Source organism: Globicephala melas, chromosome 6 (genome assembly GCF_963455315.2).
Source record: "Globicephala melas chromosome 6, mGloMel1.2, whole genome shotgun sequence".
Taxonomy (NCBI): domain Eukaryota; kingdom Metazoa; phylum Chordata; class Mammalia; order Artiodactyla; family Delphinidae; genus Globicephala; species Globicephala melas.
In genome coordinates, this window is record NC_083319.1 from 104,827,613 (window position 1) to 104,843,931 (window position 16,319).

At 45.9% G+C, this 16,319-nt stretch overlaps 1 protein-coding gene across 1 annotated transcript in view; it reads right to left on the reverse strand.

Annotated features, from left to right (window-relative positions):
- Nucleotides 1–619: 619 nt before the first annotated feature.
- NUGGC (nuclear GTPase, germinal center associated) overlaps nucleotides 620–16,319 on the reverse strand; it is a 41,092-nt gene continuing 25,392 nt past the window's right edge. The window contains exons 12-18 of the mRNA XM_030879116.2: nucleotides 12,383–12,547; nucleotides 10,385–10,542; nucleotides 8,773–8,914; nucleotides 7,496–7,604; nucleotides 6,292–6,428; nucleotides 4,178–4,268; nucleotides 620–765 (exon numbers count right to left, since the gene is read on the reverse strand). Of these exons, the coding sequence (XP_030734976.1) occupies nucleotides 620–765; nucleotides 4,178–4,268; nucleotides 6,292–6,428; nucleotides 7,496–7,604; nucleotides 8,773–8,914; nucleotides 10,385–10,542; nucleotides 12,383–12,547 (948 nt within the window). The remainder of the gene's footprint in view (nucleotides 766–4,177; nucleotides 4,269–6,291; nucleotides 6,429–7,495; nucleotides 7,605–8,772; nucleotides 8,915–10,384; nucleotides 10,543–12,382; nucleotides 12,548–16,319) is intronic.

The following is a 16,319-nucleotide window of genomic DNA, read 5'->3' on the forward strand; positions in this document are numbered from 1 at the left end:
TTATTTGCTTTTTTATTAAACTATAGTTGATATACAATGTTTTGTTAATTTCTGGTGTACAGTAAAGCAATTCAGTTATATATATATATATTCTTTTTCATATTCTTTCCATTATAATTTATTACAAGATATTGAATATAGCTCCCTGTACTATACAGTAGGACCTTGTTGTTTATCCTTTTTACTTATAGTACTTTGTACCTGCTAATCTCAAACTCCTAATGTATCCCTCCCCACCCCATTTCCCCTTTGGTAACCATAAGTTTGTTTTCTATGTCTGTGATTCTGTTTCTGTTTCATAAGTAAGTTCATTTGTATCATATTTTAGATTCCACATATAAGTTTTTCGCTGTTTAGATATTTTTCTCCAGTAAAGCACAAGTTTCTTGTCCCTAAAGCTTTAGACCTTCGTGAGGGTTTCACGATGACTCTTTCTGGCAATAGTAGAAAAATGAAATGATGTTGCTTCGTACTCAGCTTATGACAGAAGTAACAATATACTGAGTTGTCTATAAAGCCCCCCAAAGTTGGGAGGTGTTCTTTATTAGGTTTTAACAAACAGTAGTAAATCTGATTATTTGCCTCCAGGTTTGTATTCCATGGTGCTAAGCCCCAAGAATTAAATCCATGTTTTGGGGGGGCCAGATTTGCTGGGGGACATTCTCAGAAGGAAATCTTGCATGCCCCTACGCAGCAGTGCATTCTCAGCAACCTCCCTCAGGCTCCTGTGCAGCTTCTCCATCTCCTTGTATTCACTTTTGACATCTACAGAAGAGCAGAAAGTAAGCATTAGGAGTTAGTCCTTTTCAGAAACGTCCCCGGAAAACAAATCCCCCGAGAATCCTGTTCTGACCTCGGTCACCTGTCCCAGAATCTGAACTTGAGAATGGAGCTTAGAGATCAGACAGTCCAGTCAATGTGTTTTATAAATAGCTCGATCAAACCAGGCATTCTTGCTCTTATCTTAAGGCTTATCTCAGCATAGGGGGCACCTTGAAAATAAACACAAACCTACCCATAAAAAAGGTCTGGGAAATCACTGAGTCTTTACAAAGGCCTCATAAGTGCTCAGTGGAAGGAGATACAAAGCACACCCCCCACAAAACCTCCCCCAAGTCTTTTCCAGGCATCTCTCTCCTTTTCTGATCTCTCTCCCCACAGCTGTGCCCATCCTAAGGGAATCTGCTCTTACATTTGGCATCTCAGGCTCTTAGCCCATGATCTGCAACCAAATGGTATCCTTTTGATGGTTCATTTTATGTGTCCACTTGTCTGAGCTGTGGTGCCCAGATATTTGGTCAAACATTATTCTGGATGTTTCTGTCAGTATATTTTTGGATGAGCTTTACATTTAAATCAGTGGACTCTGAGTAAAGCAGATTGCCCTCCGCAATGTGGGTGGGCCTCATCTAATCAGATGAAGATCTGACTAGAACAAAAGGCTGGTCTCCCCTGAGCAAGAGGGAATTAATTCTCCAGCAGACTGCTTTTGGACTTGAACTGCAAGTCTTTCTTGTATCTCCAGCCTGCTGGCCTCCCTTATCAGATTTCGGATGCACAAAACTGCCATAGTTGCATGAGCCAATCCCTTAAAATGATCTCTTTCTCTCTCTATATATGGACATACGTATACATTCTATTGGTTCTGTTTCTTTGGAGAACCTTGACAAACACAGTCCTCTTTGAAGGGACACTTCAGACTGACCTTGGGGTTGGCTCTGGCATTGCTCCCGGAAGCCCCTCCATCGCCCTTGGCTCTATATGCCCGGCATCATGACTCAGACCCACCCACCCTGAGCTGGCCAGTGATGGGAGCCAAGACCTTGACCAAGAAGGGAGTCAGGGGCTTCCCTGGTGGCGCAGTGGTTGAGAGTCCGCCTGCCGATGCAGGGAACACGGGTTCGTGCCCCGGTCTGGGAAGATCCCACATGCCGCAGAGCGGCTGGGCCCGTGAGCCATGGCCGCTGAGCCCGCGCGTCCGGAGCCTGTGCTCCGCAACGGGAGAGGCCACAACAGTGAGAGGCCCGCGTACCGCAAAAAAAAAAAAAAAAAAAAAGGGAGTCAGAACCCTGAGTCTATTTGTCTTTCTCCTGAGTCTAGAAGGTCTCCCTTTTCCTCACTGCCTCTTAAATCGTATTTATCCTTCCAGGCTCCATTCTAGGGCCCAGCTTACTTAAAGCTACCCCAGTGTCCCAGCCCTGAATAACCACTGTCTTCTGCACTGTGGGAATAACAGTCTGGTGCCCAAGTGCATCCCCTCCCTCAGGTTTTTGTTTAAATGTCACATTTCCAGTGAGACCTTCCCTGGCCACCCTGGCCCCTCCTCCAGGACCTCTCTCTCTCCTTCCCTGCTTTATTTTTCTCCATAGCATGTATCGCTCTTTGGCTTGCCACACACTTTATTTATTCTGCTTCCTGTCTACCTTCTGCCCTCTGGGTTGTAAGCTCCATGAAGGTGGAGATTTTTGTCTGTACTGGTCACTGCTGTACCCTCAGTACCTAGAACACTGCCCAGCACCTAGGAGGGGGCTGTGGTTTCTCGTAGAGTGAATGCATATGATCTGCTATTGTGATTTACAGTCTTGCACATCTTGTCTTAACAACCAGCTAAGACTCAGAGCAGGCACTGTTTCAGACCTCTTTGGTACCTGGCACAGTACTCCCTACATAGTGTATATTCGCTGGTGATGGGAAGAAAAGGAGACGGTCTTAAATTATGGCAAAGAGTAATTTACATCAAACTCTGGGGAACATTTTCTGTCTGTGAGACCTGGAGAGTCAGGAGACCTTTGACCACTTCGAGGGGGGGTTCTTAGAAGACACGATTGGGTGACTCTAATCTTAAAACAGGTTCAAGACAGATGGTCATGGGAAAGACCGATACACTGCAGTGCAAGGGTGTCGTATCTCCTTCCCAGAGACCACTAGGAACAGGTTAGACGGCCATCTCACCAGCCAGAATTGGGAGAGAACGATGATTTCCAAAGAAATACGTTAAGTGCAGGACAGATCTTTAGAAGCGGAAATTGTGGCTTTTTCTTTGGAAATAGCCCTGACCACTTTCACCCTGATGGACTCACCAAAGGCAGCAGCTCTTTTTTTTTCCAAGCAGGCAACTGTGCACATAGTTTAAAACCTAAAAGACCCAGTGCAAAGCGAGTCTCTGCCCTCCCCATTCTCCAGCCTCCAGTTCCCCTCCTTAGAGGCAACCAGTGTGACCAGCTGCTGTATATCCCATGGAGATTTTTCTGCATATACAGACACGTACATATGCTTTTCCTTTTTTCTCTCTCACAAATGGCAACACATTACATGCTTTTTTTTTTTTTTTTTTTTTTACTTTACTATATATCTTGGAGCTTGTTTCTTACAGCTACATATAAAGCTGCTTTTTTTTTAACCAGTTGCGAGGTCCTCTACTAGTGGTGTAGCTAAGTGAGCTTAACCATCACGACCCCTAAGTCTATGGACGGATCTCTGAGGTCTTGAGACCATGAACAATGCTGCCCTGAATAACCTTGTGCACGTGCCACTCTGCCATGTATGAGGATATCAGAGGATAAATGCCTAGAAGAAGGATGGCTGGGCCAAAGGATGTGCACATTTTAAATTTTGCTAGCAATTGCCCAGTCGCTGTTTGCACCAGTTTACACTTTCCAGTTTACACCAGGGGACCTGGTGGAGCCCATGGTGTGAAGGGGAGATGGTTGCCTGTACCACATGCCCCTGGTGCTGCATCCCCAGCTTCCTGGTGGATGAAAACAAACCTTCTCCACCACAACCAGAAAATGAGGCTTCTCATGGGAAGATATCAGTCTAAAAGAATGGGTTTATGGAGACACCAGGACAGAGGTATGGATTTGACTTTGCCGCTTTCCAGCTACGGATCCTCAGCACATTATCTAAGTTTCTGCATCTGCAAAATGGAGCAAGAATGCCTGCCCCTGAGGGTGAATGTAAGAATGTGGTGAGCCGTTGTACACAAAACCCGAATATAATGCTTGGTCTCAGCTGGGTGCTCAGCAAAGGAGGGGGCAGTCTTGTTCTTATCATCTCCATCCCTTGCCCTAGAAATTCTTCCTAACTTAATTTCTTTAAATCCAGCAAAGAGCAACCACAGTTTGGGGGGTAGGGGTGTGGCATCATCACCCTTTATGCAAAGGTTGTATGTATTTACCTGCAAGCTCCTTGTAGAGCCCATCCCCCTGGGACGAAGCAAGGGTCAGCATGGTGGTGACGCTGCCCTTCACCTTCTCCGTGATTCCATTCTACACGACAAAGGACGGTCATTCTGTTAGGAGGGCACAGCCTAAGGGAAAGGAATCTCATGAAAGGGACCCCACCCAATCCCCCAGCCAGAGAGTGTTAGCGACTGGGGTTGTCTTTTGGCAACTTTTTCAAAGTTTGCATTTTGGCACATTTTTCAAAGTCAGGTCCAAGGGTGGACCGCTTGAGAACACCCTGGGTGACCAGAGTCATCAGGACAACATTTCTGAGGGGTCCCACCTGCCTTTGTATCTCCTTTCCTAGACTCATGGAAATTGTACCTCTGATGCTGAATGACCAAATCAGGAGTAACGAGGAGGCACAGAGGCGTGGTGGGGGGAGAACAGCCACCGCAGAGACAGAAAAAGAGGCAAAGAGAGGGTCACCGTCCCATTGTCCTATCATGCATTTAGTCACTGCGTAAATGTTTGTTGACCTCCTACATTTCATAATACACCATTAATATATAACTTTCCAACTACCCGAGAAATGTCTTCTTGCTACTCTCAGTCGTTCTATCAACTAAAACCAGTTTTCCTCTTCTAAGCATCTCTTGCCTCCCGTTGAAAAACACTGGACTCTACACTAGCCTGACAGAGCCTAGTTTTGAACCTGCATCTCCTGGCTCCAAGTCTTATGGTCTTTTCTTCAATGCACCAGGCTGGGAACCCAAAGCTCTAATCTCGGCTGCATCTGTGAACCTTCTTCTAGTACCTCAGGCCCTTGGCCTCAGCTTCCTTGTTTGTGAGATCAGAGAATGGGAACCCTCTGCGGTCTTGCCCAGTTTCACCTTCCTGCGTGGTTGTCACTTAAGATACGTTTGTACATGCTCAACGTGCTAATCATTTTTCCGTGGAATTGTTTTCTTGGGTACCTTAAGGGCCGGTTTTTAAACATTCAGTGGGGATTGGCAGCTGTAGAGTTTGGCAAATTTTCTGCAGGTGTTTGTAGTTGGTGGTAATATGTTAAATGATGGAAACTAAACCACGCCTGGTAAATGAGATACCTCTTAGCCTGGTCCAAGAGATATTACATGCCTTGTGTTGTGGAGAAATGTATTTTCCATAACGGTGGTGAAGCGGGGAGAGGAGATTGTGCAGAAGCAGGTTTCAGGAAGCAGGCTGGTTCAGAGGTGGACGGAAATAGCAAGGAGCCGGGGTCCTCAGGAGGTTGGGAGAGAGTCAGCTAAGCCTGGACTGAGGCTCATGAATTTGCAAACCCTATTGGCTTAGGGCCTGGGGTGGGTGGGGGGCAGCCAGCAGTACCTTGGACTAAAACAAAGAATTTATATTACTTGGGGAGGGGTTGGCTAGCTAAGAGACCCAGGGCTGGGATAAGATCATCCAAGCGTACTTGACGGAAGCACTTAGGTTTGAGGAAACTGTTAGGAACTGTCTTCTGAGATAGACAGCGTCACACCTAAATCTATGCCAGGGACTGTAACAGACTGACCTATAATAGTTGACTGGCATTTATCTATTGGTATTTTATGTAGACAAGTCATTTTCCCTCATTTAAAAAAAAAATCTGTCTTAAGATTATGCTATTGCTGGAGCCAGGTTATCTGGTCCCAAATCCCCGCTCTGTAACTTACTAGCTGTGTGACCTCTTGATACACCTCTCTTTGCCTCTGTTTTCTCATCTGTAAAATGGGAACAATAATAGTATACTTCACAGAGTTGCTGGGGATTCAATGAACTCATGTTTGTGAAGAGCTTAGGATCCCCTCTAGATATTACAGTTGTCCTAGTGATGACTCAGTAAAGAGGAAAGAGGCAGGAGAGGGCTGGAGGGGCTGTATTTCTGAAGCCACGGTCTCAGAGAGAAGCCCGAGCCAGCATGTGGTGGCAGTGGAGGCTGGCCTCCTCCCCAGAATCATGGCCATCGGTTGGGCACTCTCTAGAGAAGGCATCCGGCTCTATTTGGGCCCAAACAACTACTACTTCTTCTGTCTTCTGTACCTGCTTCCTGTGCTCCCCCAGGAGCCTCTTTGGGACTGGAATTCAAACCATGGATGTCAAATACCTTCAGCTGGTGAAATTGGTGCTGCATCCTTTCTTGAGCCCGTTCGAACATGCCCTCGTCCACCTGCTGGTCCAGCCCTCTTCTGAGGACATCTTTCATTCTTTCACATGCTTTTTTGCCCGTGATCTGAGCTACCTCTGGCAAAAATGATAGTCACAGTCACAGCACAGCAAGGACTTGCTTAGAGACCTTTAGCACCAGAAAGACAGACAAGCAAACAGGGACTTCCCTGGTGGTGCAGTGGTTAAGAATCTGCCTGCCAATGCGGGGAACACAGGTTCAAGCCCTGGTCCGGGAAGATCCCACATGCCGCAGAGCAACTAAGCCAGTGCACCACAACTACTAAGCCTGTGCTCTACAGCCCACGAGCCACAACTACTGAAGCCCACGTGCCACAACTAGTGAAGCCCGCACGCCTAGAGCCCGTGCTCTGCAACAAGAGAAGCCGCTGCCATGAGAAGCCCGTACACCACAGTGAAGAGTGGCCCCCGCTCACCACAACTAGAGAAAGCCTGCGCGCAGCAACGAAGACCCAACGCAGCCAAAAATAAATAAATAAATTTATTTTAAAAATAAAAAATAAATTTAAAAAGCACATTTAAAAAAAGACAAGCAAACAAACTATACACACACATACACACACATATGTATTATACATACCTACCTACATACACATATATATTCATACATGTAGCACCATTTTCTACACCGTGGAAATAGAATAACATGATACAAAACACTAACTCAATATTTAGATCATTTTCATGTTGAAAATCTAATGAGTGAATTAAGCAGAAGCTTCCAAAATTCCAAACTCACCCGCCCACCCCAGAAAAAAAAACAGTGGGACCACCAAACCAAGAAAAAGTTGGAAAGTGAGTTTACAAATACTTAAAGAAAATAAGGATGAGAATTGGATAATGGATTTTATAGTTTAATTAGCTGAGATGCAGCACGGAGAGGAGAAGCAAGGTGTCTAGATAAAGGGTGGACAGAAAGAACTAGAAACACACAGATAGAAATGGGTCATGACTGACCTCTCCCCACACCCTTGCAATTGTTTGGTTTTAATTTGTAGAGCAAGAGTGTTATGGAGACTCAGGACACAGGAGGACAAATACTTTGAAGGGGGAGCAGCAGACTAGGATGCTAAAGGAGCCGACAGACCCCGGAGGAGGTGGAAAAGTTACTCTCGGGGGCCCACCTTCGTAACAGGGCTTCAGGTCGTTCTGAACAGAGGTGCTGAGAGATTCATAAATCCTCCTCTTCCTTCTGAGGATGTGTCCCTCCAGGCCTCCCAGGATGGCGCTTATCTGAGAATCCACGTTAACAAAAAGCCATTTGTGACAATCCCTTAATAGAAGCAGGGCAGGGGTTCCCGTGTACTGCCACCGCCTCCTCTGCCCTGTATTATCGTTGGCTGTTCACACGTCTCCGCCACTGTGAACTCCTCACAAGCAGGAACTTTATCTGAAGCACTTTTATATCCCCAAGTGCTTCCCACGGTGCCGGGCACCTCAGAAAACTCGATAACTATTTGCAGAGTTGAACTCGGGTGCATGCGAGCTGCTGGGATGGGGCATTTGGGGGAGGGCGGGGGAGGCACAGGCGATTTCTCTAGTGTTACCCTGTAATTTGGGCTGGGCCTGTGCTGTGGACTGAATAGTCACGTTCCCCCAGATTCTTCTGTTGAAATCTTAAACCCCGATGTGATGGCATTAGGAGGTGGGACCTTTGGAGGTGATTATGTCTTAAGGAGGGAGCCCTCCCCATTGGGATGATTCCCCTTATAGACAGGACCCCAGAGAGCTCCTCTGCCCCATCTGCCATGTAAGCACACAGCAAAAAGATGGCCACTCGTGAACCAGGAAGCAGGCCCAACCGGACACCAAACCTGCCTGCGGCTTGATCTTATACTTCCAGTTCCAGAACTGTGAGAAGTAAATTTCTGCTGTTTGTAAGCTGCCTGGTCTACGGTATTTGTTACAGCAGCCCAAACAGGCTAAGACAGCCTGGACTAAGCAAATGAGTCCCAGACAAGAGTCTTGAGGCCTCAAAGCTAAAAAATGATCTGCAGAAAAAGACTCTTCTTTAAACTTCACCGCTGTGGATAATACTTCATGATATTGGCAAAAATGATAAAGGAGTCAGTGAGAATGTTACAGGTGGGTTCAAATGTTTATACTTCTAAGGATTCTTTGAAGATTCTTCTTGGGAACTGGGGCTACTTGACCATCTCAGCATTTACTCTTCCTTTCTTCTCAGTGGGACAAAGCTTGCTACGTCTGTAGCAGACTCAGGACTGCTTCTCTTTGCCCCATCCCACTATGTTCTGTATCCCACGGTGCCTGCTATAAGGTCCATCCAGACCCTGGACACTCCAGGGAAACAGGTGGGAAAACACAGGCAACCTCCAAAATCCTGCTGCGAAGAAAACCACTACCCAACCTCGCTGCCCCCTTCACTTTATAAGGATCTTACCTCCTGGATCAGGAAACTCTTTTTATAGCTATCATATTTCCAGCCATTTCTTATCCCAATTTCCGTCATCTTCTCCTGCAGAGAGTGCTTAAAAGCATCTATGTGGGGCATCAGAGCTGAGCCATCACTGGGCTTCCCAGACCTACAGGGGAAAGCACGATAAAATGTTAAGAGACAACGGTGGCTATGGTGGGGTTAAAACAAAGAGGAAACTAGCTGGTATTCTTTTACTCATTTTTAAGAGAAGGAGGACGAGATCTAACAATTACAAAATTCCTATAATGAAGTCCGTGCAATGATGTCCATTTTACAGATGAGAAAGCTGAGGTTCAGAGACGGTAGCTAATGTGTTCAAAGTCACACAGCTAGTAAGTAGCAGGGCCAGACCTTGGGCACTGATCTGTTTAACCTCAAAACTCATAGTCTTTCTGCTGCCCAGGTGTTCCCACTTGAAAGGGTGGGACGAACTACACCTTAAAAGATGGGTAAGATTTAGGGACGTGAAAAGGAGGAGGAGGCATTCTCCACAGGGACGACATAGTGAACTAGGTTTCAGGACATCCCAGGAATAAGAAGCATCAGGTGAGTAGAGGAGAGGGCAGAGGCTTGAAGTCCTAGCTCTCTTCTTAGGAGCCGGGTGACCCTGGGAAAACTATACGATTCCTCCGAATGGCAGTGTGTTCACTTGTAAGAAGACCAGAGCCACTTCAGAGGGTTATGGGGAGGATGTGATGACATGATGCATGCAAAGTGCTTAGCACAAGTCCCTGGTACATCTCAGTTGCTCTTTGCTGTCCTCAGGCTGGTTAAAGCCAGGGGTTGACACTGACAGGGGGGTGGGGAGAGATGGGAAAGGCCAGTTGGAAGCAGGTGGAATGTCTTGAAGGCCGTTTCAAGGAATTTGGAGTTTACCCTACAGATGTGTAAAACAGGGGTGGGTGAGCGTAGGTAGAATAGCAGGATTCCAAACACATTTAAAGGAAGGTTGGGGGCACGGGGGTGGAGGCACTGAGTAAGAATCGAGCAAAGGTAGAATGGCTCAAACAGGAGAGGGTGGTAGGCCAGGTGAAATGCCAGGGGCAAAGGAGGGAGACTGGGGACAGGCTGGGGATTAGGAGAGACTGTTTCTGTGGATGGAGAAAAGGATTGGAGGTCAAGGAAAAAGGGAAGGACGGGGTGCTGTGAAGGTTCGAGCCCCCCACCCCACGCTGTGTGAGCACGCTGTGTGTCAAAAGCAAGCAGAGTCATCGTGAGCCACTTTTCCTTTTCTCATTCAGGGAAATTTACAAAGGCCGTGTGTTTCCTTAACTCCACACTCTCCAACCAAAATACCCCTGTCCTGGGCTCAGATCCCCGGTGCATGTAGGAGATATTTGAAAAATAATGGGAATCATAATATTAATCTGAAAGCAGCATCTCCAGCTGCACTCCAGGTCACCATAGGAAATTTTTAAGTAAACCAAACTAGGGCTTTTGTGTTTTGCCAAAGACTAAGTTTTCCTCCTCAAGTGGCAAGCTACTCCGGTCCCTTCCAGATCCAAAGTACAAATTCTTAAAGATGAGCGTTCTTCGCATGTTTGTTCACAGAGGATCCAAGTGAAGGATCCTTTACCTAAAAATGCCTCCAAAAACAGGATCAATCTGTTCATAGATGGGCTGCGTGATGGCTTCGTTCAGATCTATTCTCCCAAGAGTCCTGGAGGCATAGATACCGTTTTTCAGGCAAACCGCTTTCAGAGTCTGGTGAAAACCCTGGTTTCCTCTACTCCTCTGGATAATTAAACAATAAGATAGTGGAGTTAGTAGGTGTTACCTAGAATTCACGGGATCAGAGCTGCACTGCCTTTGTCCAAACACCATTACCAAGAATCACAGGGAAGAGTAGAGACACGATCTTTCAATGTATTATTAAGCTACACAGAGAGGACAGCAGTCACACCTCAAGTTGGCGGGTGGCCCTGCCCTGGGTTCCCAAAGCATCCTCTGCTCTCTGCTTACATACAGCTTTGCGTTTGTCTCTTTACTCATCAGGCTGCTAAACTGGACCATCAGCTGGTTAAGATCAGGCCCGATGTTTCATCCATCGTGATGTCCTCACCATCTGGTCCTGGTATAGGTCATGCTTGATAAATAAGTGCTAAATGAGCAGTTATTAAATGAAAGTGTGCTCTGACTCTACCGCGAGTATGTGTTTTAGGTTTTCCGAGCACAGCCTCGATGTTTTACACTTTTTATTACATATTTGATAAAATGTAACTTGATGTGTATCTCTTTGTAGTATTTTCTCCCAGAGACATAAACTCACACATCGGAAGAAAAAAATAATATGAAGCTAGAGCTATAAGAGACTTGACAAATTTTAGCCACATGTTGATTGATCCTCAGTAAAGAGAATAAAAAATACATTTGCACTGACTGAAATTTCAGTAGAGGCCTTTGTGATCATTAATCAATGATATATGTTTTCAGTGAATGGCCATGTAGCATGGTACAACTGGCATCATAGTATCTCTATCTATCCATATCTATCTTCCCATATCAATCTATCATCTATCTCTATTTTAATATTCTGCCATTTTTGCTTAATATTATAACATGAGCATTTCCTGAATTCATTGTAAATACTTCCAAAAAATTATTGGAATAACCACGTAATGTCATATGGATGTATCATATCATTAGCATTCTCGTATGATTAGACATTTAGGCTATTTTACTGTGTTACCTAAAGATATGATGTTAGTATAAACATGTCTGCCCAAATATCTGATCGCAAGGGCAAGTTGCTTATCAAATAGGAACGCCCTGGGTTGTGCCCGTAGTCACAGAGTAAAGAAGCCATTGAAGGGCTGAGGAGAGCGGGGACAGTTCCTGGGATGAAGCCCTGGTGACAGCCTGAAGGTGCCTGATGCTGCTTCTTCCTCCACAAGCGCATTGTCTCAGAGGACTGGTCCCCACCTCGTGCCTTCGCCTTCTCAGCACCCACCCACTCATTCACTTTTTGTGATCTGGGATCTTCCACCATCGTATAGAAACAGTTCTCTCCAGGGTCACTTCGTTGCCGATCGCTATGAAACAAATTACCCCAAACTTCATGGCTTAAACAACCACACACATTTCTTATCTCTCATCCCTTAGAAACCCCATATAACTATTGAATAATGAAAAGATAATACAACAATTTGTGTGCCAAGTGAGAGATTATAGGGTGCTTTCTTACTGTGTATCTAATTGATACTTACATCAGCCCTGTGAAATAGATTGGGCAAGTGTTTACCAGCCCCATGTTACAGAAGAAAAGTCCCAACAGGCTTAAGTGGGTTTAGGGCCTTGCCCAGGCCTACAGAGAGGATGTTTGGTGGGGCTGGCATTCCAAACAAGACCCTCGGATCCTCAATTCCAGTTCTTTCAGCTGCACATGTACCCTTCCCTGCGTCCTCACAGTGCACAAACAATTCCCTCAATATGCTTTCCTGTGTGCAATTTTCACTCTCTCCTAATTTCTTCTAGCTCTTTATTTCTTTCAAAAGCAATGGCATAGTGAAAAAAGGTGGAGAATCAGGCGGGCCTCACCGAACATCACGGCTTTTCTTTTTAGAGGGTCACTCACCACCAGGCATGCCCCGAGGATCTGTCGGTAGGAACTCCTGGCATTTTGGACCCCTTCTTGCAGAGGCTGCACTATGTGGGCAAAGCACTGGTCGATGGCCTTCTCCAGCAGCTGTATCTTCTCTTCCACAAATCTCCGCAGGCCACTCACATGCAAGTATTCGTTCTAGGGAACAAGGGCCATCAGGAACGTGAGGCCACCCCCTCCCTAAAGGCACCATCTCCTCCAACTCTGCTTTCTTTAAGTCTGTCACCAACACAAGATTTAGCTTGAGCAGATCACCCACGGTGGACTCCTCCCTGTCATCCCCGTAAGGCACCCTTCAGGGCACAGACCTCCTTACGCTTTGTGGGATTGGAGAATCGAACAAATATATCCTCCTGCAACTTTTCCTGGGGTTTAACCCATTAGGCTACTTGAAAGAGTAAATATTTTTTAAAAATCCAGTTGTCCTTAAAAGAGATTTTTCCAATGACATCTGATTCAACGAATATTTAATGAACTTCGTGCACAAAGCAGTTTTGGAGGAGAGGGTTTCTCAAACTTTAACGTGCATAGAAACCATCAGAAGAGTTGGTTCAAACCCAAGGGCCTGGGATTCTACATTGCTAGCGAGCCCCAGGTAATACTGATCTTCTGGACACTGCTTTAAATAAACAGCAAAGCTACAGGACCACAAAAATAAAGACTTGGTTCCTGCTTCAAAGGAGAATAGTCTAGTCAGGGAAGAAAATATCTATTCAAGTAATACAAGGGAGTGACCGCCAGGGGCAGCCTTGACCTCTAGGTTCCAAACTGGGAACTCTGTAGTGTCTGTCCCCTGTATGAGAACCCTGGGGACCACACGGTGCCTGACTGCAGTGGAAAGAAACCACACTCCTTAGCTCATCACTTAAGGTCCTTCGTGGCCAGAACTCAATCAATTTCTCCAGGACCACCAGCTCTCTGTTTGCCCAAAAAGTCCTCCCACGTAGCTGCCCCCGAACTTTCTACCATTCCCCAAACGTGTCATACTTTTGGTCCTTTGCATGTGCTCTTCCCATGTTCTCATACTCCCAAAGCTCAAAAGTCACTTCCCATGTGATGCTCTCCCTGACTCCCCGGGCAGAGTTGGGGCGCTCTTTCCTGGGCTCCCGTTGCATTTAGGACACCCCTGCTGTGCTATGTCTCTTCTCAGGCCATGTGTCTCCTGCCCTGGGCCAGGACCTTGCTGGAGAGACAGACTCTGTTGTTCATGTTTGTTTATTCCAAGGCAGGGCACGGAGAGCATGGTCCATAAACATTTCTGGGGTGAATGAGTGGCGTGGAGAAATGGCTGGATAACGTAGGCTTTTAAAGTGTATTCCAAATTTGATGACAGGAATAGCTCTTGAATTGAGGTGTGACCTTACAGAGATGACTTAGCATCTCTGGATCGCAAGGGCATCGTCTGTGAAGTAAGTGAATGGGGCTGAATGATCCTGAAAACAGCCTCAAACTCCTATACCCTGAGTCTCAGAATAGAGGAGTTTTAGAAGTTAATGGAAACTATTCTGCTTGAGGCAAGCCCTGGGGAGTTTCAGAGTTTTCACTAGTTAGAATTCTATAAGCCATACTTTCTCCCCCAGAGTTCCCTCTAGATTCTTTGGAGTTTGTCGTGTCACTAGTGATCAAAATGAAAGAAGAAAAGAGTCATGAGAAGAAACTCCAAGATTCTCACAAAGGCTCACTCTCAAAGAATCCTTGTTGAAGAAGCAAAAGAATGATAAGAAGGGAAGGGGCTGGAAATAAAAGAGCAGTGAGAAAGGGAAAGGCTGGCATCTACCATGAGTAAATGCAGGACTCATTCAACATTGAGATCGTCATAATCAACTTCCCATTGATTCTTCAAAATAAAGACTAGATCCCTGTTCATTTAAAATCACTAACTATCCAAACTCTAAAGTTTTTGGTTTGAGTCACAATCTTAAAAAATGATCTATCACATTTATTTTTAGATTTGATTTTTTTTCCCCCAGAATGCAAAGGAACGGACAAACTCTTGCCTTCCAGCGTTCCATCAGAGAACTAAGACTGAGACCAATAACTGAGGCCAAAGAATGTTGAGTAAGCCTGCTGGCAACTCCTTCTAAAAGGCTATCACAGAACTGCCAGCCAGCCCCCTCCTCTGTGTCTTCTGTAACCTGCAGTCTGGCTACAAGGAGGGACTGAGCCCCTACACGGGCACCTCCATACCACGCTCCAACTTCAATTGCAAAATGCTTTGTCCTGGTGTTTACAAAATAAACCAACCACACACAGCACCACATCCGATTCGTTTTCCATCAGCACTTCCAAAAACCATCTTTTGCTGAGCAGAGAGGCAACTTTCACCCCCAAAGAATTTTGGGGGGAAGTTAGAATGTCAAAACGTTCACGAGTATTTCAGAGGACAAGAGTCAAATTGGAAAATCTCAGATTCCAGGAGGGTTTCTTTTTTCTTACACAGAACTAGACCCAAACAAGGAATAAGAGATACGATGAAAAAGATGGTGAATCTTACTCTATACGGCACTTTTAATTTCTAAAATGTGGACATCTGACTGACACTGCGTGGACCATCAAGAGTTGACGTTGCTGGGATTTCCCTGGTGGTACAGTGGTTGGGAATCCACCTGCCGATGCAGGGGACACGGGTTCGAGCCCTGGTCCGGGAAGATCCCACATGCCGCGGAGCAACTAAGCCCGTGCGTCACAACTACTGAGCCTGCGCTCTAGAGCCCTCGAGCCACAACTACTGAAGCCCACACGCCGCAACTACTGAAGCCCGTATGCCTAGAGCCCGTGCTCCGCAACAAGAGAAGCCACTGCAATGAGAAGCCCGCGCTCCGCAACAAAGAGTAGCCCCCGCTCGCCGCAACTAGAGAAAACCCATGCGCAGCAACGAAGACCCAACACAGCCAAAAATACATAAATTAATTAATTAATTAAAAGTAAAAGAGTTGACATTGCTTACTTTTCACACTGAAGTCAGGTCCGCACCAGCTGCCTCTGCTCATCACTCCACAGGGCCCTCCCAGGTTCACTGTCCCACATTCTCAGGACCAGCCCTACCGGTACATTTCTCTCCCCTTTCCCTATTCTGCATAACAAGAAGTCAGACAGCTTGGCTGTGCAAACATGATAGCTGACAGCAAGTGTGGAAATAAAGAAATACCAAACAAATGAGAACCCACAAAGGCTATTAACTTAGAGCTTGCTATAACAAGAGAGTCTGTGGCCATCACTTGCGTTTGGCAGACACTCAAAGGCAAGCAGAGGGATGGGAAGGCTTCTGGTGCCCTGATCAGAGGCCCCTGGCGTGGGGCAGCCGTAGGTGGAGACCTCGAAGCAGGGATCTTATGTGATTCGTGAGGATGCGTATTTATCTTTTCTTGATTGGTCCTCAGTTGGAAGCAGGGATAAAGATTAGGGAAGCCCATGAGCTAACAAGGCGGTCTGTGATGAGAGTTTCATGGGCAGCCAATTATACTGAGGATGTGTGGGATCAGAATAATGCAGCCTGCTGGGAGACTGTCATTTGCAGAATTAAAGGCAAAGCAATCGTTGCTAAAGGGTTTAGTTTGGACGGGAGATGTAACCTTCCAGCCATACTTCTGTCATCTGAATCTGATGGGTTGTTTTTGTGTGTTTCAGGTTGTTTAAATTTTCTTTTCCGTTTTGTAAGCAGCCATTGCTCGTATGTTAAAACACCTAAGAGAAATGGCAATCTCTTTGCCATAAAATATGGATGACAGTTTAAAAAAAAAAGGATAAGGGAAGCCGTCAGTCGTTAACAAAGGTCTGGCCATTTGGGGCTGATTGTTTCAAAAGTTATTGTTTAGCTTCTTAGATTGTTACTAGAGATAGCAGTCTAACTTCCTACAAGTGTTAGGGCAGACTGGCTTCCTGAGCTGTTCATTGTAGATGGGGGGTTGGT